This window comes from Leucopleurus acutus, assembly GCF_964270905.1.
Source record: "Leucopleurus acutus genome assembly, chromosome: 3".
Classification (NCBI taxonomy): Eukaryota; Metazoa; Chordata; class Mammalia; order Artiodactyla; family Delphinidae; genus Leucopleurus; species Leucopleurus acutus.
Genome location: NC_139145.1, coordinates 43,356,260 through 43,384,153, shown reverse-complemented (window position 1 = coordinate 43,384,153; position 27,894 = coordinate 43,356,260). Strand labels below are relative to the sequence as shown.

General features: G+C 41.8%; 1 protein-coding gene across 3 annotated transcripts in view; it reads left to right on the top strand.

Annotated features, from left to right (window-relative positions):
- The window catches only part of ITK (IL2 inducible T cell kinase), a gene marked incomplete at both ends in the record, with an annotated part of 64,124 nt that extends 52,526 nt beyond the window's left edge, over positions 1-11,598 (top strand). For all 3 annotated transcript variants that reach the window (XM_082835534.1, XM_082835533.1, XM_082835532.1), the window contains 8 exons: positions 217-350; positions 739-813; positions 2,428-2,599; positions 2,984-3,200; positions 4,117-4,181; positions 4,272-4,390; positions 8,128-8,285; positions 11,527-11,598. In XM_082835534.1, coding sequence (XP_082691660.1) covers positions 217-350; positions 739-813; positions 2,428-2,599; positions 2,984-3,200; positions 4,117-4,181; positions 4,272-4,390; positions 8,128-8,285; positions 11,527-11,598 — 1,012 coding nt within the window. The remainder of the gene's footprint in view (positions 1-216; positions 351-738; positions 814-2,427; positions 2,600-2,983; positions 3,201-4,116; positions 4,182-4,271; positions 4,391-8,127; positions 8,286-11,526) is intronic.
- Positions 11,599-27,894: the final 16,296 nt, after the last annotated feature.

The following is a 27,894-nucleotide window of genomic DNA, read 5'->3' as shown; positions in this document are numbered from 1 at the left end:
CATGGCACCAATCCTGAGTCCAGATGCAGCCTCAGAGTCCTTCTTAATACAGCACCCAAGGCCAGCCTGTCAAGACTGATACACAAGTTGGAATATATCTGCCATCCATGTGAGAGGGCAAAAAACAAAGCTAATAGGAATCTGCTACCAGTAGACATTTCTATCTCTAAACATTGCCTTTTAATAATCACTGCATTTATGTTTAATTTGTTTAAGTGAGAACAACCCCTGTATAAAGCACTATCACATCAAAGAAACAAATGACAACCCCAAGCGATATTACGTGGCTGAAAAGTACGTGTTTGATTCCATCCCTCTCCTCGTCAATTATCACCAACACAATGGAGGAGGTGAGTTCTAAGGGACAAGGCCAGAGGGGGAACCCTCACAGGGGAACTTGGAGAAAAGTGACAAACACCCAGCTGGGTTTCTTCATCTCAGACAAACTGACCATAAATAATAACTATACAAATAGAAAAGTATGCCAAATATTTGATTATATTACATATTCTTCATTAGCAAATTCTGCTGCTGGAATCATGCGATTTCACCACCTGCCCACCTGTGACATTATACCTCTTCTCAGGGAAGATGTAATATCAGTGATTGGGCTTTGGAATTTGTTTTCCAGAATAAAAATAGCTTTTGCATTGGATTATATTTTTTCCTGGTGATTTGACTTGGATGGTTGCTATGGTAAAACTCCAATGACTGCCTTTCACTTTGTAATCAACACAGGCCTAGTCACTAGACTCCGGTATCCAGTTAGTTCCTGGAGGCAGAAAGCCCCGGTCACGGCAGGGCTGAGATATGGTAAGCAGTGCATTTGGGAATGTTATTCATTTGCACTAACTCACATGCCTAGAGGTCTGGGGTAAATTCTGAATGGACTTCCCCAGACGTAAAATGATCATTAAACAGGTACACTGTATCTCTGGAGATGGTGTGCACAAATGAACATTTACAATGTGTGTAAGATTACACCTATATGTATGCACATTTATCTAGGTCAAATCAATGTCTATTGGTTTTAGATGACAGTTCACCAATGAAGTGTTTACTGAGCACCTACTTTGTACAGAGCACTCTGCTAAATGCTATTAGAAAAAAATATTAGGAACCAGTGCTATAGTACTGTGTTCTTGCATATTTTCTAGAACTTCTGTATCATCTAGTTTGTTAGGTATGGGTCCATTGCAAGTGCTGTAAGCTAGCAGCATTCGGAAATGTCTGTCTGCAGAGCACTGTGTTAAATTTTTTTGAATGCTTTTAGGCAGGGCATGCATCTCTAGGGCCATAGGCCCTGCTATTCCTTCTTGTCCTATGGAACCATTTCACCCACTTGTGATTTTCTGCCTGCATCCCCTGGTCCAAACTGTGCTGGTCGAGAAGCCTGGTGTACCTTTCATTTTATATCTTCTAGATTGGTGGTTCTCAAGCTTCACTGTGCATCAGAGTTACATAGGATGCTTAAGAAAAGTGTTGACTTCCAGCCCCGACCCAACATTTACTAAAACACAGTCCCAGACAGTGGGGTCCTGGGGTTGCCTTTTCAACAAGTGCCCTAGGTGATTTTGACACAGGGGTTAAAGAGAAACAGTGTGTGGGCTCTCCATCCCTAACCAGCACCATATCTGCACACAGTAGGTGCTCGGTACTGTTTTCTGTTGAGTCTGTGCCTCAGAGAGATAGAAACTGAACTGTTTATGGTACTAGACCAAGCATCAGGAAAGGTTAATGCCCCTCAGCCTCCTTATAAAAATAAGATAATTCTAATGCCTGTGGAATCTGAATGTGCCCATGCTGGATGGAAGCCCAGAGAGTATTTTATGAACCCACTCATTGGGTGAAAATTGAGACTCGGATCCCTTTTATTCTTTTTTTGAGCATTTACTGAAAGCCTACCTATGTGCGAGACTGTGTGCTGGCTTGCACCTCTGTACCAGTCCTCTTGGAATCCACCACCTTACCCCTAACCCCTGCTAAGGCCTAGCAAGTGCTATGTACATGATGGATGCTCTTGATGGATGAATGAATGAATGAATGAATGACCAGTTCAAATAAAACTTGCTCTATGTGAAAAATGACAATAAAAATTTTTCAATCAGGTATAGGAAATGGTTGGGGCCTTAGAACCCTGTCGTTGACTTTCTTTAATATCTCAACTAATGCCATCCTCCTCTCTCTTTCCATGTAATCGTCCCCATGCACATTTTTCATGGCTTTCAATACATATTCTATGTTATTATTTGGGGAAAAAGATACTTTTATCTATCTATAGTTCTAAGTATACAGGCTTATACCATTTGCCATCTTTGAGTTATATTAACAATAGGCTAACATTCTGTATAGGGCTATATAGTCTCCTGGGAGTCCTATACTTCATATCTACTGCTTGCCAACTCTGGAAAACTCTTTCTCTTCCAGGGAAATGGGTGATTGATCCCTCAGAGCTCACTTTTGTGCAGGAGATTGGCAGCGGGCAGTTTGGGTTGGTGCATCTTGGCTACTGGCTCAACAGGGACAAGGTGGCCATCAAAACCATTCAGGAAGGAGCTATGTCAGAAGAGGACTTCGTCGAGGAGGCTGAAGTCATGATGTGAGTGGCCAAGACAAGAGTATGCAGAGACACCTTGGGAAGGATGTTCTGTGCTGTGCTCTTTGAATACCATTCTGATGCCATCTTGTGCTCAAGTCCAGCAATGGCTTCCCATGGTATGCAGAATAACTCCAAGCTCCTCACTGTGGTCTAAAAGGCCCACCATGGTCTGGCCCTGCCCGCTCCCCAATCTCATCTCCTGCCCATCTTTCCTCTGGTGCCATGCCATGCCAACCACACTGGCCTTCGTTCATTCTCGCGTACGCCAGCTGAGTCCCTGCATTCTTCAGGTCTCAGCTCAATGAGACATTTTTGTTTGGGGGAGGGAGTGTATTTTTGGGAGACTAAACTTAGACCATCTCACCCCTTGCCATTTTTCTCCAGGAAACTCTCTCACCCCAAGCTGGTCCAGCTCTATGGAGTGTGCCTGGAGCAAGCCCCCATCTGCCTGGTGTTTGAGTTCATGGAACACGGCTGCCTGTCAGATTACCTGCGCAGCCAGCGGGGGCTCTTTGCTGCCGAGACCCTGCTGGGCATGTGCCTGGACGTGTGTGAGGGCATGGCCTACCTGGAAGAGGCGTGTGTCATCCACAGAGACCTGGTAAGAGGGTGTAGGGCAACCCCTACAGGTCCAGGGTGAAGGCACATGTCCCACTGAAATGTAGAGCTACGAAGACTGGGAACGCATGAATCAATAACAAGGCATAAGCCCTCTTCCTTCCCCTCTCAACTTCTTCCTTCCTCCACCCACTGTGGGATGTCCTCATGGGACTCAGATCTGGGCTCTATTTCCAGCCCCACCTCTGACTTTCACCCTCTGAGTTGAAGTTTACATTCTTTCTAAATAAAGCTAACAGCCTCTCCTTTTTAACCTCTCTGTGCCTCCTTTTCCTCTTGGTAAAATGAAAGAAATTGACAAGCATATGTTTCTCAAAATGTTATCCAAGGATCTACCAGGATCACATTGGGGTGATCCTAGAACCAGCCTCAGAATTTCTGGGGGTTGAGGTTTGGGAATATTCATTTTAACATGTCCCCCCATGGGGTTTGCAGGCACATTAAAATTTGAGACTCACGGGTCTTTTCTTGGTAAGGGCTCTTCCAATCGAATTAGGGACCATGTACCATCCCTACTGAGGAATAGTTTTAAGAGAATTAGCAACTTCAACACATTCTTATTTTAGTCAAATGGGTAACAGCTTCTTCATATCATCCCTGAGGTTAACATCAGGTTGCACTGGAGTTTACAGTAGGTTACACAACACCATGGATTTTTTCTTCTGATTAGGATCCCAGGAATGAAGATGAAAGACCAGATTTACTCATCCTGATAAAGGATTTTAACATACAACTTTCCATCAGGCACTAGTGAAGCTTAACTAGCATTTGTGAAGCTCCTCATTGCTTCTGCACAGCAGCACATGGAAAAGCAAAGGACTGTGATAATAGGAGACTCCTTAATTACTGATTACCCACCAAGTTTTCCTTTCCCTTTCGTTTGCCTGTCTCTGCTCCAGGCTGCCCGGAATTGTCTGGTTGGAGAAAACCAAGTCATCAAGGTGTCCGACTTTGGGATGACAAGGTAATACGGACCTGTGGTGCCGGCAAAGTCTCAGGAATGGGATGCAGGTCGCCAGGACACTCAGACGATCTCTCTCCACTCTCTCCCCAGGTTCGTCCTTGATGACCAGTACACCAGTTCCTCAGGCACCAAATTCCCGGTGAAGTGGGCATCCCCGGAAGTCTTCTCTTTCAGTCGCTATAGCAGCAAGTCGGATGTGTGGTCATTTGGTAAGTGTCATTCTGGCCCCACTCCCACATGACCTGGGACTGTGGGCCAACTGTTTTATTTGTCAAATTCAGGCAGCCTTACTTGCCCTGAACACTGGATGGTGAGGGCGTCCCACTGAGAGTCTGTACAAACAGCTCTGAAAGGAATGAAGGGGCCCTCATTATTGCATCTATTCTTGGACATTTTTGAAATAGGGGCAAAAATAAAAGCGAAAACAGGATGCTGGTGATAGCTGCTGTGACATCAAAAGCTGGAGTCAGGAGATTAGCATATGAGCCCTTGAGAGCAAGGATCATGTTTTTTCCAACATTATATTTATTCTCACATTTATTCCCACATTTAACTCTCAATAAAGTATTTTACCCATTCATTCAACAACGATTTATTGAGCATCTACTACATGCTAGGAGCTAATTTAGGTGCTCACAAAGCAGTGGTACATAGGGTAGAAAAGGCTCCTATTGGAGCCAAGTTGTAAGGGGAGACAGTAACAATCATGCAAACAAGCTAACAAATATGTGTATAAGATAAAGTCAGGTAGCGGTAAGTGCTATGAATAAAACAAAAGAGTAATGGGAAAGAGAGTAACTGGAAGGGGGGAGGGTCTCTTTTAAATAGCAGGGTCCGGGAAGGCCTCTCTGAGGAGGTGACTGTTGAGCAGAGAGCTGAATGATGAGACGGAGCTGTCTCCATTTGAAGGTCCAGGGAACAGTGTCTCTAACAAAGGAAGCGGCAAGTGCCAAAGCTTGGTGTGTCCAAAGAAAAGAGGTACTGACTTAGTGGGAGAACAGTAGGCAATGAAAACGGCAGGCCATGGTAAGGAATTAGAATTTCTTATAAGTGCAAATGGGCAAGAATGAAAAGACAAAATGAATGATGCCGGTGTGGCAAGAAGTACTAAATATTCTGGCTGGATGTGTCATGTCTTTCTAAGCCATAGTTTTTGCATATTAATGTATACAGAAAACTATACTGGACAACCTCTTTGACTTGGATGGTAAGAAGGATTCTACTTCGGACAGGACTAGTTTGGAGTTTGACGCTGTCATTCTATGTGAAGGGAAAGTTTGCCAAATATATTGACTAGTAGTAGAAACCAGGGAGAAGATGACTAATTAAATCTCTTACGGGGAGAACTAACTAATCTTCTCCAGCATTTTAGAATATCCATTTCCAACAACCAAGTGATTTTTGATTTTGAGTCCTTCTGAATGGTTCCTTAAAGTAGTTACCCTGTTCAGCAGGCCTAACTATGACTTTGTTAGTCAAACTTAAGGTACAGAATGAACTTAGAAGAAAACAAACTGCGCTTGAGCAACCTCACCTTCTCTTTTCCCCAGTGCCTATAACTAGGAAGGGTCTGGCTGATGTGTGGCCACTCTCTATCGGTACGGCGGGTCATGCTGCACCCAGCCAGGTGTCCCATAAAGAGATGTTTGCAGCCAGGGCCACTTTGTCGCATTCACCTGCTGACTCGGAGTGGGGTTTATTCTGCCACAGGTTGTCAGCCTAGGACTTTGAGGCTGCATCTTATAATTAGAGGGTTGAGCTAAAGTCCATCCCTTCCTAGGATATGTCATCTGAAGTGTCTAAAGATGAGATTGACCGATAGAAGCAGAATAGAGGGGTGAGAAAACTGGGGTGGCAAACCTGAGAAACAGAAACCTGGATGGAGGAGAGCTTTTGCCTGCCTCAAGGCCACTGGGCTTTGTCACGCATTTTGAGGTTTTTCCCCTAATTAACTGCACTATTTTTTTAACAACTTTATTGGAGTATAATTGCTTTACATTGTTGTGTTAGTTGCTGCTGTATAACAAAGTGAATCAGCTACACGTATACATATATCCCCATATCCCCTCCCTCTTGCGTCTCCCTCCCACCCTCCCTATCCCACCCCTCTAGGTGGTCACAAAGTATGAGCTGATCTCCCTGTGCTGTGTGGCTGCTTCCCACTATCTGTTTTACATCTGGTAGTGTTTATATGTCAATGCCATTCTCTCACTTCATCTCAGCTTCCCCTTCCCCTTCCCCTTCCCCGTGACCTCAAGTCCATTCCCTACGTCTGCGTCTTTATTCCTGTCCTGCCCCTAGGTTCTTCAGAGGCTTTTTTTTTTAGATTCCATATGTATGAACTGCACTATTTTAAACAAGTCAACTAACCTCTTTGGGCCTTACTCAGTTCCTCAATGCATCACAAGGTTTGCATGAAAGCAATTGTTTTCCAGCCAGCTTTCCCCCATTTTCCAAAGAAATCTCACCAGAAATCCTGGCATCTTGGGGTACTAATTGGTCTTATTTACTGAATTTCCAAAACTCCTGAGGCACTTCCGAGGATCGCTTAGAAATTCTAATCCAGTTGTCTGGGCTAGGGCCCAGGATCTGCCATTGGAACAAATTTCTGAGTTGATTTTTCAAAACTTCAGATGTTTTAGGGATCATACTTTGGAAAACTCTGCCCTCAGGATCTCTGGACTATGCTTTGAAAACCACTGGATTAGGTGATCTGCAAGCTCTGTTCCCACTCTGACAACCTATGAATAGATGAGTACATAATAAAGCTGGGTGTGACATTTCTACTGAGGGCAAAAAAGGAAAAGGGATTAAATCGGGGGTCAAAAATGGACAACCTAAAGATTTTTGCTTGGTTAACACAGTATTTCTTTTCAATCAAATTGAGTTTAGGGCTTCCCTGGTGGCGCAGTGATTGAGAGTCCGCCTGCCGATGCAGGGGACGCAGGTTCGTGCCCCGGTCCGGGAAGATCCCACATGCCGCACAGCGGCTGGGCCCGTGAGCCATGGCCGCTGAGCCTGCACGTCCGGAGCCTGTATTCCGCAATGGGAGAGGCCACGGCAGTGAGAGACTGGCGTACGGCAAAAAAAAAAAAAAAAAAAATTGAGTTTATGTTTTAAAACTCCCAATTTACGACTTATCTTTAAAAAATCAGAAAATGTGGCAATTCAGAGCCCTCATTCCCATGTGCCCTATGCTGGCTGGAGCTAAATCACAGCTGCCCCTTTGGGGACAGAATTTTTGACCTCCAGTTTTTCACAGTCCTCCCTAGTTCCTATTATGCAGACCTCATCCACTCCATTCATCTATATCATGTGTAGACATTTGAGTTTACATCCCCTGCAACTTTTAGTAGTAGCATTTGAGTTAGATATAACAAAGGGCTGAGCTTGAACATTCTTCACCACTAGAAAGGTAGGGAAGGGACTTCCCTGGTGGCGCAGTGGTTGAGAATCCGCCTGCCAATGCAGGGGATGCGAGTTCAAGCCCTGGTGCAGGAGGATCCCACATGCCATGGAGCAACTAAGCCCGTGAGCCACAACTACTGAGCCTGAGCTTTAGAGCCTGCGAGCCACAACTACTGAGCCCACGCACCTGGAGCCCATGCTCTGCAACAGGAGAAGCCACTGCAGTGGGGGGCCGGTGCACTGCAATGAAGAGTGGTCCCCCGCTCGCCGCAACTAGAGAAAACCCGCGCGTAGCAATGAAGACTCAATGCAGCTATAAATAAATAAAACAAATTAAAAAAAAAAAAGAAAGATAGGGAAATCGCTCTTTAGAAATAGCACAGGCCTAATAAGCCTCAGGTGGCTTTTGATATTGTACTTTCTGGAGGTAGGGACTTGAATCTTAATATCAAGGAGTCTGTGATTTCTAGAGGTAAGTTGGTTTGATCGCTATTTAGGAACTTTATCACTAGCTGTTTCGATGCACCATTTCTCATAGGTGTGCTGATGTGGGAAGTCTTCAGTGAAGGCAAAATCCCGTATGAAAACCGAAGCAACTCAGAGGTGGTGGAAGACATCACCACTGGATTTCGGTTATACAAGCCTCGACTGGCCTCCTCACATATCTACCAGATCATGAATCATTGTTGGAAAGAGGTCAGTAAAGGAAGTGGTTCCTGCCTCCCCTCATTATAATCTGCAATTGCAGGGTCTGCCCCCATCCCTGAAGAAAGGAACGCTCTCAGAGGATGAGGCAGTAGGGATGACAAAATAGATTAGCAAGAAAGTGACGTTGAGCATCTATTAACTAAAGGAGTTACTCATCCCTAGAAGAGCTGGCAGGGACCTTAAATGTTATTTGATTTGTAATATAATGCCACAAGCCATCAATATACTGTCAGAAAGGAAGAGTGGGGAAGGCCTATGTCAATTTTTTGAGAAAAAAAGCATCTGTAACATCATAAAACTATTAAATATACATGAAGTTAGTTCTATAAACTGGTAAACAGAAGTTCACTGGTGCTGTGAAACTATTAAAATGACTGAATTAAAATTCATACAACATGTTCATACAAATACAAAATTCATACAATTCATGTTTATTCATACAACAATTCAGAATGGGAGCCAATTACTCTGCACCCTCCCAGACATCTTAGTTATCCTTGGGTGGCAGGCTATGCCTTAAGCCACATCAGCATGAGATGTCCTGTGTGAGTTAGCAAATTTTAAATTTCAACCACAGTTGAAAGTTGCTGAATAGAGAATTAACACAAATTTGGATCATGGAAGGGTAACAGGGGGGATTTAAAAAGTATAGGATACTTGGGTTTTATCTCAGTTTTATCATTTCTTAATCATTAATCATGGGCCATTCTCTGAACCTCCTTTTTCTTACTGTAAGATAATTAAATAATGTTTGCTCTGTAAGTTCATAGAGCTTTTGTCATCAGACACAAAGAAGTAAACCATAAAGACATAAAGAAGGGTACAAAACAAACCTAGTCCACTTCTCAAGGATTAAATACTATAACAATTATGATAGCTGACATTTAGTACTTTTTTCTTTTTTTAATTTTTATTAATTTTTTAAATTAATAGACTTTGTCTAGAAGTTTTAGGTTTCTAGAAAATTTGAGCAAAGAGTGCAGAGAGTTCTCCCCTATAAATAACATTTTGCATTAGTGTGGTACATTTGTTACAATTATTCTACCACCACTGATACATTATTATTAACTAAAGTCCACGTTTTACATTAAGGTTCACTGCTTTTTTTGTACAGTTCTGTGAGTTTTGACAAATGTATATCATGTATCTACCATTATAGTATCATACAGAATAGTGTCACTGCCTTTAAATGCACTGTGCTTCACCTATTTATCCCTTCCCCTCTTCTTCCCAAATCCCTGGAAACCATTGATCTTTTTATTGTCCAAGTTCTGCCTTTGCCAGAATGTTACACAGTTGAATCATACAGTATGTAGCCTTTTCAGATTGGCTTCTTCCACTTAGAACTATGCATTTAAGATTCCTCCATGTCTTTTCATGGCTTGAAAGCTAACTTTTTTTTATCACTGAATAATATTTCCACTGTATGGATATACCATAGTTTCTTTATCCATTCACCTACTGAAGGACATCTTGGTGGCTTCCAGTTTTTGGCAGCTATGAATAAAGCTGCTATAAACATTTGTGTGCAAGTTTTTATATGGACATAGATTTGTAGCTCAATTGGGTAAATATCTAGTGGTGTCATTCCTGGATCATATGAAATGAATAGTTTCATAACACTAGCATATGAAAATGTTTAGCCTTGTAAGAAACTGCCAGACTGTCTTCCAAAATGGCTACCATTTTCACATTCCCACCAGCAATGAGAGTTCCTGTTGCTCCACATCCTCATCAGCATTTGGTGTTGTCAGTGCTTTGATTTTAGCCATCTTAATAAGAATATAGTGGTATCTCATTGTTATTTTAATTTGCAAATCCCTAACATATGATGTTGAGCATCTTTTCATATGTGTATTTTCCATTTGTATACCTTTTTAAATGAGGTAACTGCTTAGATCTTTGCCCATTTTTTAATAGGATTATTTGTTTTCTTGCTTTTGAGTTTTAAGAGGTCTTTGCATATTTTGGATATAAGTCCTTTATCAGATATGTGTTTTAAAAACATTTTCTCCCAGCCTATGGCTTATCTTTTCTTTCATTTAACAGTGCCTTTTACAGAGCAGAAGTCTTTTACAGAGCAGAAGTCTTTTACAGAGCAGAAGTTGTTAATTTTAACAAAGTTCAACATCAATTTTTTTTCTTTTATGAATCGTGCTTTTTGTGTTGTATCTAAAAACTCATTGCCAAACCCAAGGTCACCCAGATTTTCTCCTATGTTATCTTCTAGATGTCTTATAAGTTTTGCATTTTACATTTAGTTCTATGATCCATTTTGAGTTAGTTTTTGTGAAGAGTGTCAGGCCTGTGTCTAGAGTCATTGTATTGCATGTGGATGTCCAATTGCTCTAGAACCGTTTGTTGAAAAGACTACCCTTGCTCCATTGAATTGCCTTTGCTCCTCTGTCAAAGATTTGACTACATTTGTGTGGGTCTATTTCTGGGATCCCAACTCTATTCCATTGACCTATTTGTCTATTCTTTCACCAATACCATGCTCTCTTGATTACTATAGCTTTATAGTAAGTCTTGAAGTCAGGAAGTATCAGTCCTCCAAACTTGTTTTTCTTCAGTATTGTGTTGGCTATTCTGAGTCTTTGGCCTTTCCATATGGAGTTTAGAGTTGGTTTGTCAGTATCTACAAAATAACTTGCTGGGATTCTTGTGATTGTGTTGAATCCATACATCAAGTTGAAAAGAAATGACATCTTAGCAATAGCAAGTCTTCCTAACCATGAACATGGAATATTTCTCGATATATTTAGCTCTCCTTTGATTTCTATCTTTAGAATTTTATATTTTTCCTAAAATAGACCCTGTACATATTTTATGAGATTTATACCTAAATATTTTCTTTTTTAGTCTTACTGAGTGCTTATTTTATGTTGCATTTTTATATACAATTTTATTTAATTCTTACAACAATCTTATGAGATTGATAATATTATTATCCCCATTTTACAGATGACAAAACTGAGGTTCACAAAGGTTAAGTAACCTGTTCAAAGGTCACACAGCTAATGAGTAGAAAAGCTGTGATTCAAAAGCAGGCCATATGATTCCAAAATACCTGCTGTTAACAACTAAGACATAATGGCCTCAAATACAATATATATAGAAGCATATTTAAAACTCAGCAGAGGGGATTGCTGTTTAACTCTGGTTTGCTTTAGAATTAGCTATGACACACAAGTACAAGGAAATCACAGTTCTTTTCTTCCCTCTCTAGAAACCAGAAGACCGGCCACCTTTCTCCAGACTCTTGAGTCAACTGGCTGAAATTGCAGAATCGGGACTTTAAAAGAGACTCAGTGCCAGGCCATGGGCTGCAGATCCTGAGTGGGGCAAGGAGGTCTTCCCACCATAGAGCATTAAAAGCTGCCACCATCCCAGGACTCCTCAGAGGCAACTGGCCTGTGGCGCCAGTCCCTAAGCTGCCACGGAGGCAGCGGCCTGATAGAGGCGGGCACCAGGCCACAGGCAGGAGGCTCAGCCACTGAACTGGGAGCAGGGCCAGAGCAGTCTGTACCCTTCCTCCAGCCTCTTATCTTGTGTGGAGCGCAAACCTCAATCGACAGCTTTCAAGCAACATTTCTTGCACTTCTTAGAGAAAGGGAGAGATGGGGCAGCACCCTGGATTATTACCCTTATTGTTATTTTAAACATGGACCTGAAGTTCATGGTCAAGGGATTTTTTATTTGACCTGACAACACAGAATCCCAGGATATGGGGCAAGATGAACAAGGAGCATGACTCTTTTTCAAGGAGAACTAGTGAGTTAATTAAAGTCACAAAGAGTAAGCTCTGCCTCTGTGATGCTGTCAACCACAGCTTCCTGCCTTAGAGGACGATGGAACAGCTGCTCACATTAGAGGCCGGATATTCTAAGAAGCAGCTTAAGGTGGTTTTACTCATAGAGTACACTGCCACCTCTCTCCTTGAAGGGAGCATAATGGACTGGGGTGAACAATTCTGATCCCACCGCTGGAGTATTGGGTATCTGGTGTCTGGGCAGACAGAGGGCATCAGATGGTGGAAACACCCGGTACAGGGAAAGGCCTTAGGTTGTAACCACTTGGACGCTCGTCTTTACTACCAAGCCAAGCAAGGGACTCTGAGTCCCCTTCTGTGCCGAATGCTTCCACAGGCATCCTGGGAGGAAATCATGGCTTCCGTAAACACTTACTGAGATCTCCAGGAATCAGTCCCCTCTCTGCATTCTTTTATCCTCATCAACAGAGTGCAGACTTGTGCTGGGGAGTGTGGCCTGGCAGAGAAACTGAAGCTGGTTTAGGCCCTAGAGATTTGCAACTTTAAGGTTGAGACTTGCAAGTCTCCCCAGATTCTAAGAGAGGAGTAAGAGGTCTGTTCTTGTTCAAGCCATCTGGATGGAAACTGAGTCAGGCACCAAGTGGGGAGCTTCCAAGATGCGCAAGGATGCCTACTGTTGATTGAGCACTTGAATATGCAAAATGAATATGTACTGAGCTACAAACCTTAATTGCAGAATCTCAGTTCACCCTGAGTTCACACCAGTGCAGTGAGATATTATTATTATTCCCATTTTACAGATAATGGAACTTAGGCTTTGAAAAGCTTGGACACCGGCCTGAAGTGACAAAGCTAGGAAGAATACAGCCCACCTCTGTCTGACTGCAATGCACAATTTCTCTATTTTTATTCAACACTGCCTTCTACTGAGGGTGAAAGGGATTGCTGAGGAGGTAAGTACAGTAGAGGGGAAAGTCCTAGAGAGCCAATAAAGAAGCCAACACAGCACCATCAGCAAGTAAATCTGCTCCTGCATAGACCAGGGTGGCTGGCGGTGTAGCCCTCCAACTTGGAATAGGATCTTTTTTTCCTCATCTGTATCCTCACCTTCATCAGAGTTAATGACGTTGGAGTTGCTAAAGGAGTAATTAGCCCTTCGATTCACTCAACCCACCAGAGTCATATTGCATGAGGCAATTTGTAGATGAGCTTCAAAGCAGCTTTAAAAGATTCTCCTGCAGAAGTATAAATACTTCCTTGAATTATCACTTCAGCTTTGAGCCGGCTGCGGTCTTCTTGGACACTTACTGGGGAAGGGTATTCCCTGATGTAAGAGAGATTTAATTTTCATACAGCGTTCAGGGAAAACTCTTTTTGGATGGTGTTGAAATCAGCTCTTTCTAAAAAATCATGTGATATTTTGACCGGCTGAAGATGCAGATGTACAACTTTTAAGTATAATTATTGTGAAACTGGTAACTTCAAAAAAAAAAACTATCATTTAGAAGATGATATTTCTCAACTTATCCAAAATCATCCCTGTTTACTTTTTTAGCATTTTGTACATTCTTTTTTGGAACCTTTAATTAGAGATGATTTCGGGAACATCCAGCCTAGAAGGAAAACATCAGAATTGACTGATTTCTGTGGTATGGTTTAGAAAAATTCTCCCTTACATGGTATTATCTTGTTCAAGCTCAGAATCATTGAGGCTTTAACTTAACATGTGTCAAGAGATTACCTCTCAGTGTCCTGTAAAATAGACTTCTGCCTGTTTGGTTTTTGGCTTTTTTTTTTCCTTCTCACATTTTGAAAACGGTGCCATGTGCTCACAGGGAATTCCCCTTATGCAAAGTTTTAGTTCTAGATGCATTTTATAGATTTTGCATTGTGCCCTTTTGAGACTATGTATTTATATTTGGATAGACTGAATATTTATTAGTGTACAGTGATTGCTAATGTTCACAACTAAAATGTTACAAATATCTCTTATGCTTTGTAAATCACACCAAGTTAAAGGTTGGGTCTAGCAAATAAAGCTGTGCATTTTAGTAAATAGGGTATGTATAGCCTGGGTCCATACTTATCCTAATGTCAGACAACCAAAAGTTTTCCATAAATAATAATGGTTACATAGTTTCACATTCCACAGACAAATAAAGACTATACATCGTTCAACATTGTTTCACCAGGTAAATATCAAATGCTTCCTGTGATCTCTGATATGCTGCACTGAGTGCTGCAGAAACAAAGATGAAAAAGACACAGTCTTTACTTTTAAGAAACTCCAGGTATGGTTGGGAAGGCAGACAAATAAACAAGTAAATTATAATACAGCAATTAGAGCAACAACAGAAATAAGGTCAAAGTAGAGAAGAGCTCAGAAAAAGTGATGGAATCTATTGGGCAAAGGGCGACATCAGTGGAAACTTCTTAGAAACCTGCTACTGAAAGTGTGGTCCCCGGACCAGCAACAGCAGCATTACTAGCTTGTGAGAAATGCAAATTCTCTCTCCACCCTGAGATCCACTGAATGAGAATCTACATTTTAACAAAATCTACAGGTGATCATCTGCACATTAAAGTTTGGGAAGCACTGTCACAGAAGATATCATCTCTGACTCAGTTTTGAAGATGAATTATGCTTTTTTTAGGCAAGCCAATGGGCAGAAATACTTTCCAGGTAGAGGGATAGAGGGAACAAAACATATTGGGAAGCTATTATCAGTTTACCATTGCTGGGGCAAAGGGTGTGTGTGTGTGTGTGTGTGTGTGTGTGTGTGTGTGTGTGTGTGAGTGTGTGTGTGTGTGTGTGTAGACAAGGACTTAGATTTTAAAACACAAAAAATGTTGGAACTCTAGTTGTAGAGAGGAAAAATGTCATTGAACAAGGAGAGAAGGTCAAATTTGTGTTTAAAAATATATTGTGGCAGCAGTGTGGAGAGTGGATTTGAGAGAGGGACAGCTGGTGAAAGAGAAACCAATCTGGAGATGATTTCTGACTTGCTCCTAGTACCAAATTATTGTTCATACTCATTCTGTCATCTGCTATGTGGGTGACATGTGGAAACTGTCATTCGGAGCTCTTAAGCCACAGTTGGACAGCAAGGCACAGCTGTTCTCCTCCCTCTTAAAATCCCAGTGAAATAAGGGCTGGGTTATTATAGTTTGGGTGTATTGAGCTCTCCCTGTACCTTTCAGTTCACCAAATGCCCACATCCACTGCTGGAGCCAGCTCATGCACCCAGAGGACCATCAGGCACCAGTGAGAAAGCCTGTGGCTTCCACACAGTCCTTTGTGGGACTCACCTCTGGGCTTGACTCCCCCTGGCAAATGACCCAGAGAGGAAGCTTCTAGAGCAGGACGGATGAACAGATCGGTTTCTCAGAGAGCATTTATCCTGCAGATCCTACTCTGCCTGGAACCTCCCAACACACAAGACCACCAAACTCAGGAAAAGGCAGAACATACCCCATTCAGCCAGATGGGCAGTGTGTGTGTGTGTGTGTGTGTGTGTGTGTGTGTATGAGTGTGTCTTCAGTGACTTTGCATTTCTTCCCAAGTCATCATGAGTAGTTGGTTTCTGGGATAATTGAATCATACAGATACTGTTAGGAGGAGTTTTAGAGATCATTGTTACCATTCACCTGCTATTACTTGGCACTGTGTCAGGTGTATACGATGAATAAGATATCAGTTGAGGACCAAACACATCACAGTCGAATTATGATAATTCAAGGCAAGCCTATTTCAAAAGGACTGTTTAACACAGTGTGGGTTTAGAAGAACCATAGTAAGTAGTACAGAGGGAAAGAACAGCCAAGGAACGGTTACCACGCCTAGGCCCAAAGAAATGAGGGACGGGAGTGGTCACTTGCTTGTGGAAGCAGAGAGTCAGCTGGAGAAAGGTGCCTCGAGAGGACAGCACATTTAGTGAGAAACAGAGGAAGCCCAAGGCAGCAACACAAGGAGGAGGCTGTGGAATAGATATGCTGGCCCCACTCTCCTCCCTTCCCCCCATCAACTGCTGGGGTTTCTTGTTGGCCGAACCCAGCTGGAAGCCAGAGGACGAAGAAATCCTAGTAGAGTAGTCCACAGAGGTCAGTCTGCAGGGGCAGGGGCAGGGTGAGAAGAGTGAAGTAGGTCTGGAGGAACAAGAGAAGATATCCAGGGCTTCCCTGATGGTACAGTGGTTAAGAATCCGCCTGCCGATGCAGGGGACACGGGTTCGAGCCCTGGTCCGAGAAGATCCCACATGCCGCGGAGCCACTAAGCCTGTGTGCCACAACTACTGAGCCTGCGCTCTAGAGCCCGCGAGCCATGACTACTGAAGCCTGGGCGCCTAGAGCCCGTGCTCCGCAACAAAGAGAAGCCACCGCAATGAGAAGGCCGCGCACCACAACGAAGAGTATCCCTGGCTCGCCACAACTAGAGAAAAGCCCATGCACAGCAACAAAGACCAATGTAGCCAAAAATAAAATAAATAAATGTAAAAAAAAAAGAGAGAGAAGATATCCAGTACACATGCCAACCTTTCTGTAAGAAGCCTCAGGCTAGTAAAAAAGTCCAACACATAAATAAATACAGTTGATTTATGCTTTGCAGACTTTATACTTGCAAACTGCCTGCTCACTAAAATCTACCTGTAACCCCAAAGTCAATTCTTGCAGCCCTTTCACAGTCATTTATGACACGCCCATGCCCAGAGCAGAGAAAAATTTGTCACTCTACAGGCACATTCCCAGCTGAGGTCGAACAAGGCGAGGCCCTGCCTTCTCGTTTCAGCTCATACCATAAACTAGTGTCCTTCTTGAGGTCTATTTAGTGCCAAATTTTTTGCACTTGTGTACATTTTATTGGTCATTTTGCTCTTTAAAGTGACCCTCAAGCATAGAGCTGAGATGCTGTCTCGTGTAAGTGAAAGAAGGCTGTGATGTAGCTTACAAGGAAAACATGTGTTAGATGAGTTTCACTCAGCACGAGTTATAGTTCTGTTGACTGTGAGTTCAATGTTAATGAAGCCACAATACATACAAAACAAGGTGTTTTTGAACAGAAATGTGCATAAAACAAGGTTATGTGTAAATCAGGTGACTTTATTAAACATAACCACTGAATGATGAGAATCAACTGTGATTGCAGAGCACTGCTGTAGGTCATCTGATGGAGCAATGGTCACGATCCAGTGAGAGCACAGAGTGAAAATACCCAAGGAAGCAGGGAGGGCTTCACAGAGGAAATGATATTTGAGCTGTGTCTTAAAGGGTAAATGGGAGTTCCTAAGGAAGGGAAGGTCTGGAAGAACGTTTCAGGCCAGAGAAACCAGCATGCATAAAAACACATCTTATTCCACCTTCTTCCCTTGCATTAATTGGATGTTAGGAGTGGGAACCTTGGGGCCCAAAGCCAGCAGGTGCTGGAGAATCAGTTAAAGGAACCTAGTAGATTATGGTTCCTCACCCTCCAGGTTCACATCTACCCACACCCCGCTCTACCATCTAGAGCTAACAAGGAGTTCCTGATCCCTTTTCATTTTCTCAGATTCATTTTGACTACAAATGTCTATAAGCTGAGACAAGCTATACAAACATTTACTTGCTTTTCTGTTGCGTATATCTCAAAGCTCTTTCCCATTTAAGATGATGTTTGACCTCTCCAGCAGCTTTGACATGGAAGGGTGGGTGACGGGGTCTCACTTGACAGAAAAGGGAAGTGAAACACAGCATGCTGAGGTTGTAGAGCAACACAACACAAGTGAGAATAGAACTCAGATCTTATTCCAAGTCCTGCATTCTTCCTAAAGACCACGCCAAATTCAAACCATGGTAATAATAATAAAAACAATAAAAGCTCCCATTTTTTAAAACATCTTTATTGGAGTAAAATTGTTTTACAATGGTGTGTTAGTTTCTGCTTTATAACAAAGTGAATCAGCTATACATATACATATATCACCATATCCCCTCCCTTTTGCGTCTCCCTCCCATCCTCCCTATCCCACCCCTCTAGGTGGTCACAAAGCACCAGGCTGATCTCCCTGAGCTATGTGACTGCTTCCCACTAGCTATCTATTTTACATTTGGTAGTGTATATATGTCCATGTCTCTCTCTCACTTCGTCCCAGCTTACCCTTCCCTATCCCTGTGTCCTCAAGTCCATTCTCTATGTCTGCATCTTTATTCCTAGTCTGCCCCTAGGTTCTTCAGAACTTTTTTCTTTTCTTTTTTTAGATTCCATATATATGTGTTAGCATACGGTATTTGTTTTTCTCTTTCTGACTTACTTCACTCTGTATAACAGATTCTAGGTCCATCCCCCTCACTACAAATAACTCAATTTCATTTCTTTTTATGGCTGAGTAATATTCCATTGTATATATGTGTCACATCTTCTTTATCCATTCATCTGTCGATGGACAGTTACGTTGCTTACATGTCCTGGCTATTGTAAATAGTGCTGCCATGAACATCATGGTACATGTCTCTTTTTGAATTATGGTTTTCTCCAGGTATATGCCCAGTAGTGGGATTGCTGGGTTGTATGGTAGTCCTGTTTTTAGTTTTGTAAAGAACCTCCATACTGTTCTCCATAGTGGTTGTATCAATTTACATTCCCACCAACAGTGCAAGAGGGCTCCTTTTCTCCACACCCTCTTCAGCATTTATTGTTTGTAGATTTTTTGACGATGGTCATTCTGACTGGTGTGAGGTGATACCACATTGTAGTTTTGATTTGCATTTCTCTAATGATTAGTGATGTTGAGCAACCTTTCATGTGTTTGTTGGCCATCTGTATATCTTCTTTGGAGAAATGTCTATTTAGGTCTTCTGCCCATTTTTGGATTGGGTTGTTTGGTTTTTTTTTGATATTGACCTGCATGAGCTGTTTGTAAATTTTGGAGATTAATCCTTTGTCAGTTGCTTCTTTTGTAAATATTTTCTCCCATTCTGAGGGTTGTCTTTTCATCTTGTTTATGGTTTCCTTTGCTGTGCAAAAGCTTTTAAGTTTCATTAGGTCCCATTTGTTTATTTTGTTTCTATTGCCATTTCTCTAGGAGTTGGGTCAAAAAGGATCTTGCTGTGATGTTTGTCATAGAGTGTTCTGCCTATGTTTTCCTCTAAGAGTTTTATAGTATCTGGCCTTACATTTAGGTCTTTAATCCATTTTGAGTTTATTTTTGTGTATGGTGATAGGGAGTGTTCTAATTTCATTCTTTTACACGTAGTTGTCCAGTTTCCCCAGCACCACTTATTGAAAAAGCTGTCCTTTCTCGTGTATATTCTTGCCTCCTGTATCAAAAATAAGGTGACCATATGTGCGTGGGTTTATCTCTGGGTTTTCTATCCTGTTCCATTGAGCTATGTTTCTGTTTTTGTGCCAGTACCATACTGTCTTGATTACTGTAGCTTTGTAGTATAGTCTGAAGTCAGGGAGCCTGAGTCCTCCAGGCCCATTTTTCTCTCTAAAGATTGCTTTAGTTATTTGGGGTCTTTTGTGTTTCCACACAAATTGTGAAATTTTTTGTTCTAGTTCTGTGAAAAATGCCAGTGGTAGTTTGATAGGGATTGCATTGAATCTGTAGATTTCTTTGGGTAGTATAGTCATTTTCACAATGTTGATTCTTCCAAACTAGTAACACAGTATATCTCTCCATCTGTTTGTATCATCTTTAATTGCTTTCATCAGTGTCTTATAGTTTTCTGCATATAGGTCTTTTGTCTCCTTAGGTATGTTTATTCCTAGGTATTTTATTCTTTTGCTTGCAATGGTAAATGGGAGTGTTTCCTTAATTTCTCTTTCTGATTTTTCATCATCAGTATATAGGAATGAAAGAGATTTCTGAGCATTAATTTTGTATCCTGCTACTTTACCAAATTCATTGATTAGCTCTAGTAGTTTTCTGGTGGCATCTTTAGGATTTTCTATGTATAGTATCATGTCATCTGCAAACAGTGACAGTTTTACTTTTTCTCTTCTGATTTGGATTCCTTTCATTTCTGTTTCTTCTCTGATTGCTGTGGCTAAAACTTCCAAAACTGTGTTGAATTAGTAGTGTTGAAAGTGGGCAACCTTGTCTTGTTCTTGATCTTAGTGTAAATGGTTTCAGGTTTTCACCATCAAGAACGATGTTGACTGTGGATTTGTCAAATATGGCCTTCATTATGTTGAGGTAAGTTCCCTCTATGCCTACTTTCTGGAGGGTTTTTATCATAAATGGGTGTTGAATTTTGTTGAAAGCTTTTTCTGCATCTATTGAGATGATCACATGGTTTTTATCCTTCAATTTGTTAATATGGTGTATCACATTGATTGATTTGCGTATATTGAAGAATCCTTGCATTCCTGGGATAAACCCCACTTGATCATGGTGTATGATCCTTTTAATGTGCTTTGGATTTTGTTTGCTAGTATTTTGTCGAGGATCTTTGCATCTATGTTCATCAGTGATATTGGTCTGTAGTTTTCTTTTTTTGTGACATCTTTGTCTGGTTTTGGTATCAGGGTGATGGTGGCCTCGTAGAATGAGTTTGGGAGTGTTCCTCCCTCTGCTATATTTTGGAAGAGTTTGAGAAGGATAGGTGTGAGCTCTTCTCTAAACGTTTGATAGAATGCACCTGTGAATCCATCTGGTCCTGGGCTTTTGTTTGCTGGAAGATTTTTAATCACAGTTTCAATTTCAGTGCTTGTGATTGGTCTGTTCATATTTTCTATTTCTTCCTGGTTCAGTCTCAGAAGGTTGTGCTCTTCTAAGAATTTGTCCATTTCTTCCAGGTTGTCCATTTTATTGGCATATAGTTGCTTGTAGTAATCTCTCATGATCCTTTGTATTTCTGCAGTGTCAGTTGTTACTTCTCCTTTTTCATTTCTAATTCTATTGATTTGAGTCTCCTCCCTTTTTTTCTTGATGAGTCTGGCTAATGGTCTATCAATTTTGTTTACCTTCTCAAAGAACCAGCTTTTAGTTTTATTGATCTTTGCTATTGTTTCCTTCATTTCTTTTTCATTTATTTTGGATCTGATCTTTATGATCTCTTTCCTTCTGCTAACTTTGGGGTTTTTTTGTTCTTCTTTCTCTAATTGCTTTAGGTGTAAGGTTAGGTGTTTATTTGAGATGTTTCTTGTTTCTTGAGGTAGGATTGTATTGCTATAAAATTCCCTCTTAGAACTGCTTTTGCTGCATCCCATAGGTTTTGGGTCATCGTGTTTTCATTGTCATTTGTTTCTAGGTATTTTTTGATTTCCTCTTTGATTTCTTCTGTGATCTCTTGGTTATTTAGTAGTGTATTGTTTAGCCTCCATGTGTTTGTATTTTTTACAGATATTTCCTGTAATTGATATCTAGTCTCATAGCATCGTGGTTGGAAACAATACTTGACACAATTTTAATTTTCTTAAATTTACCAAGGCTTGATTTGTGACCCAAGATATGATCTATCCTGGAGAATGTTCCATGAGCACTTGAGAAGAAAGTGTATTCTGTTGTTTTTGGATGGAATGTCCTATAAATATCAATCAAGTCCATCTTGTTTAATGTATCATTTAAAGCTTGTGTTTCCTTATTTATTTTCATTTTGGATGATCTGTCCATTGGTGAAAGTGGGGTGTTAACATCCCCTTCTATGATTTTGTTACTGTCGATTTCCCCTTTTATGGCTGTTAGCATTTGCCTCATGTATTGAAGTGCTCCTATGTTGAGTACATAAATATTTACAATTGTTATATGTTCTTCTTGGACTGATCCCTTGATCATTATGTAGTTTCCTAGTCTCCTGTAGTAGTCTTTATTTTAAAGTCTATTTTGTCAGATATGAGAATTGCTACTCCAGCTTTCTTTAGATTTCCATTTGCATGGAATATCTTTTTCCATCCCCTCACTTTCAGTCTTTATGTGTCCCTAGGTCTGAAGTGGGTCTCTTGTAGACAGCATATATATGGGTCTTGTTTTTGTATCCATTCAGCCAGTCTATGTCTTTTGGTTGGAGCATTTAATCCATTTACATTTAAGGATATTATCGATATGTATGCTCCTATTACCATTTTCTTAAGTGTTTTGGGTTTGTTATTGTAGGTCTTTTCCTTTTCTTGTGTTTCCTGCCTAGAGAAGTGCCTTTAGCATTTGTTGTAAAGCTGGTTTGGTGGTGCTGAATTCTCTTAACTTTTGCTTGTCTGTAAATATTTTAATTTCTCCATTGAATGTGAATGAGATCCTTGCTGAGTAGAGTAATCTCGGTTGTAGGTTTTTCCCTTTCATCACTTTAAATATGTCTTGCCACTCCCTTCTGGCTTGCAGCATTTCTGCTGAAAGATCAGCTGTTAACCTTATGGGGATTCCCTTTTCTGTTATTTGTTGTTTTTCCCTTGTTGCTTTTAATATTTTTTCTTTGTATTTAATTTTTGATAGTTTGATTACTATGTGTTTCGGCATATTTCTCCTTGGATTTATCCTGTATGGGATTCTCTGCAATTCCTGGACTTGATTGACTCTTTCTTTTCCCATGTCAGGGAAGTTTTCAACTATAATCTCTTCAAATATTTTCTCAGTCCCTTTCTTTTTCTCTTCTTCTTCTGGGACCCCTATAATTTGAAGATTGGTGCGTTTAATGCTGTCCCAGAGATCTCTAAGACTGTCCTCAACTCTTTTCATTCCTTTTTCTTTATTCTGCTCTACAGTAGTTATTTCAACTATTTTATCTTCCAGGTCACTTATCCATTCTTCTGCCTCAGTTATTCTGCTTTTGATTCCTTCTAGAGAATTTTTACTTTCATTTATTGTGTTGTTCATCATTGTTTGTTTGCTCTTTAGTTCTTCTAGGTCCTTGTTAAACGTTTCTTGTATTTTCTCCATTCTATTTCCCAGATTTTGGATCATCTTTACTATCATTACTCTGAATTCTTTTTCAGGTAGACTGCCTATTTCTTCTTCATTTGTTTGGACTGGTGGGTTTTTACCTTGCTCTTTCAACTGCTGTCTGTTTCTCTGTCTTCTCATTTTGCTTAACTTACTGTGTTTGGGGTGTCCTTTTCGCAGGCTGCAGGTTCGTTGTTCCCTTTTTTTTTGGTGTCTGCCCCCAATGGCTAAGGTTGGTTCAGTGGGTAGTGTAGGCTTCCTAGTGGAGGGGACTAGTGCCTGTGTTCTGGTGGATGAGGCTGGATCTTGTCTTTCTGGTGGGCAGGACCGCATCCGGTGGTGTGTTTTTGGGGTGTCTGTGACCTTATTATTATGTTAGGTAGCCTCTCTGCTAATGGATGCGGTTGTGTTCCTGTCTTGCTAGTTGTTTGGCATAAGGTGTCCAGCACTGTAGCTTGCTGGTTGTTGAGTGGAGCTGGGTCTTAGCGTTGAGACAGAGATCTCTGGGAGAGCTTTCGCTGTTTGATATTACATGGAGCTGGGAGGTCTCTGGTGGACCAATGTCCTGAACTCAGCTCTCCCACCTCAGAGGCACAGGCCTGACACCTGGCCAGAGCACCAAGACCCTGTCAGCCACACGGCTCAGGAGAAAAAAAGAAAGAAAAAAAGAAAAAATAAATAAAAAGAAATAAAGTTATTAAAATAAAAACTAAAACAAAAGTATTAAAAATTTTAAAAATTAAAAAGTAATAAAAGAAAGAAGAGAGTAACCAAACCAAAACACTAATCCACCAATGATAACAAGTGCTAAAAACTATACTAAAAAAAAAAAGGAGAGACAGAACCCTAGGAGAAATGGTAAAAGCAAAGCTATACAGACAAAATCACACAATGAAGCATACCCATACAGACTCACAAAAAGAGAAAAGGGAAAAAAAATGTATCTATATATAAAAGAAAAAGGAAGAGAACAACCAGATAAACAAATCTACCAATGATAATAAACTCTAAATACTAAACTAAGATAAACATAAAACCAGAACCCAGTCAGTTCCATACAGCAAACCCCAAGTCTACAGTTGCTCCCAAAGTCCACCGCCTCAGTTTTGGGATGATTCGTTGTCTATTCAGTTATTCCAGAGATGCAGGTACATCAAGTTGATTGTGGAGGTGTAATCCGCTGCTCCTGAGGCTGCTGGGAGAAATTTCTCTTTCTCTTCTTTGTTTGCACAGCTCCCGGGGTTCAGCTTTGGATTCGGCCCCGCCTCTGCATGTAGGTCGGCTGAGGGCGTCTGTTCTTCGCTCAGACATGACTGGGTCAAAGGAGGGCTGATTAGGGGGCTCTGGCTCACTCAGGCCGGGGGAGGGAGGGGTACGGAGTGCGGGGCGAGCCTGCGGCGGCAGAGGCCGGTGGGACGTTGCACCAGCCTGATGCGCGCCGTGCGTTCTCCCGGGGAAGTTGTCCCTCGATCACGGGACCCTGGCAGTGGCGGGCTGCACAGGTGCTCAGGAGGGGAGGTGTGGATAGTGACCTGTGCTCGCACACAGGCTTCTTGGTGGCTGCAGCAGCAGCCTTAGCGTCTCATGCCCGTCTCTGGGGTCCGTGCTGATAGCCGCGGCTCACGCCTGTCTCTGGAGCTCGTTTAGGCGGTGCTGTGAATCCCCTCTCCTCGTGCACCCTGAAACAATGGTCTCTTGCCTCTTCGGCAGCTCCAGACCTTTTTCCGGACTCCCTCCCGGCTAGCTGTGGCGCACTAGCCCCCTTCGCGCTGTGTTCACGCAGCCAACCCCAGTCCTCTCCCTGGAATCCGACCTTCGAAGCCCGAGCCTCTGCTCCCAGCCCCGCCCTCCCCGGCGGGTGAGCATTCAAGCCTCTCGGGCTGGTGAGGGCTGGTCGGCACTGCTCCTCTGTGTGGGAATCTCTCTGCTTTGCCCTCCGCACCCCTGTTGCTGTGCTCTCCTCCGTGGTTCTGAAGCTTCCCCCCACCTCCCCCCGTCTCCTCCAGTGAAGGGGCTTCCTAGTGCCAGAGGTTCAGGTCCTGTCCCTATTCTTTTGTCTCTGCTTTTTCTTTTTCCTTATGCCCTACCCAGGTACGTGGAGAGTTTCTTGCATTTTGGGAAGTCTGAGGTCTTCTGCCAGCGTTCAGGTGTTCTGTAGGAGTTGTTCCACATGTAGATGTATCTCTGATGTATTTGTGGGGAGGAAGGTAATCTCCACATCTTACTCCTCCGCCATCTTGAATGCCTCCCAAAGCTCCCATTTTTGAGCATATATGATGGCTCTGCTTACTGTGTTACACTGATTGTTTCATTTAATCTTCCGAGAACCCAAGGGATAGAAACAATTATGATCATCTCAATTTTGTAGATGAGGAGTACGGTGCTCAGTAACTTAGGAAAACCATTCATGGTCCCATAATTAGTAACAGGCAGAATTCGGGCTTGAAGCTAGACCTGTTGTTCCAAAATTCCATGCTCCCAACCATTCTGTGGGGTGGATTATGGGGTCACTATGCCAGCCTCTGAGAATACAGCAGCACAGCACCAACCTCATTGTACCTCGGCTATGTTGTTGCATTCCAAATCTGGTTTGGAATATGCTCAAACTCTCCTCATCCATTCTCATCGAAAATTATGGTAAATAGTATTTGTTTAAATAAAGATGAAAGGTCCTTTGCTGTCAAGTTCTATGTAAAATATCTGACCTTCAGGGGAGGCCAGTTCCCTAGAAGTCGCAGAAGTGAGCCAAGTGAGAAAAAGACAGCAGAGAAGAGAGGGAATGCATTTCCAAATGACCCAGGACAGATCTGCAATATTTCAACAGCAAAAAAGCCCCCAATATTTCATCTATAAAACAACAGAGCTACTTCTGAGGATTTTGTGAAGATAAAATTTGCCCATCCATACACAGTACTTGGCACAGAGACTAATCCCAAATAAACATCCGATAAATGTTAGTGTAGAATATCTGCTTTAACAAATTTTCAAAGAAGGAAACAGGCAACTCCGTTTCCTATGGAAAGACCTGGGTGTGGGTCCAGCCAGCCTTGGGCAACCCTTCCCCTCTCTGGGCCCCAGTTCTTTCATCTGTAAAATAAGGCAGTTTTGAGCAAGTGGTCAGGTTTTATCTAATGGACAATGTAAATTGTGTAACTGACCATCAAATTTCCCTTTTCCTGCTAACTACATGAATGTTTAACTACACAAACCAAATGTGTGAGCCTACTGTAGCAAACCCAAAGCACATGGAGATAGTTTTTGTATCATTCACATTTTCTCTCCATCTCATATCCCTTTTCCTTTCAAAAAAAATTATTACTGATTTAAAAACATTTTAATACAATGTGTCTCTATAACTTGCATTAAATGTGGTTTTAGAATAAGGTGACACAGTAATGAAAACATGGATTCTGTTTGGGAGGGGGAAATGAGGCTATATATAATTTTGGTTAAAAGCATAAGTTTTGGTTTCACTACCTTGAGCAAGTTATTTAACCTGCCTTAGTTTCCTCAATTATAAAATGGGACTAACAGCTATAGTTTCCTCATAGGATAATTTTAAATATTAAATGAGATAATGCACTTGATAAATGTTAGCCATTATTATTAATATTAATATTTATGTTTTCTCTCTCCAGAACCAGTTCTTATGCCCATTTCAGATGTTCCACTATCGGTTTCTATGAAACAGGGTCTGTCGATGGATTTTAAAAAGAGACGTAGATGTCCTGACTTGGGGCTTTTCTAAAAACAAGGCAATGTTGCCACACAGACAACTGCAATGCGTGGCCCACAACTTTGCCAGGGGCGAAGCGATTCTCACCTTATAGCTGTGGTCCTCTCATTGCTGATGGTGCAGCCTGGGGATGGACGGGAAGGATATCTGAAGGCAGTAGACAGATGGCTCCAAATTTCAATGGCAACGTGTAAGCTTTCGCTTTTGATTATTCATTCAACCCACTTTTACTACTACCTCTATTATTTTACATAATAGAACGCCTGTTATGTACTAGGCACTGAGGATGCAATGGAGAGCAAGACACATCTCTGCTCTGTTAGATTTTATGTTCAAATGGTGGTATTCAGGCAAGTATGCCAACAATTACAACACAGCGTAACAAGTGGTAAGGTAGAGGAAGTCCAGGGAGTTATGGGAGCATGGACAGCTGACCCTAACCCAACCCAAACGTGGAGGGGTCATGGAGGAAGCAACAACTGAGTGGATACCAGAAGGATGACTAGAAGGTAGGCACCATTGTAGGGGAAGAGTGTGGAAAGGGTAGGGAAAGGAGGAGAGATCAGTCCAAGCAAAAAAGCCTAGCTTGTGCAAAGGCCAAATGCAAGAGAGAACACAGCAAGTTTGGGGAACTAAAAGATTCCTCTTAGCTGAAGCACAGCAAGCTTGTTCACAGAAGAAGAGACTGGACAGGTAGACTCCAGATCATGGAGGCCACAGTAAGGAGGTTTGGCTCCATCCTGTGAGAAGTGAGGAGCTAGTGAATACTTTAAGCATGGCAGGGGCATGTCCTTTGTTTTAACTCATGCAGTATTCCACATGCAGGGGGACCTTGGAGTATATCCAACCTACTTCACTCTACAGATGGGGAAACATAGGTCAAGTGACTTATCTAAGATCACTTAGTTGCAAAACCAGGACCAAAAGGCAAGCCTCTGGATTTCCAAAACAGTGGTTTCAACAAAACCATATTGCTTCCCCTTACAAGCAAATAGAATTCAGGGGCCAGGGAATTATTTTTGCCCAAGATCTAACCAAACATGTACATAATTGTCTTTTTTGTTTTTAAGCAACGTGTTCCTGCAAGGTGAAAAGACAAGGAAGGAACCACAGGGAGAAATATGTCTTCCAGAAATCTACAGCATCTAAACTAATACGCCGTATAGAATGAAAATCCAATCTCTCATTGTTACATATTTGTAATCACTGACACCCAAAATCCCAAGGATCACAGCAGAA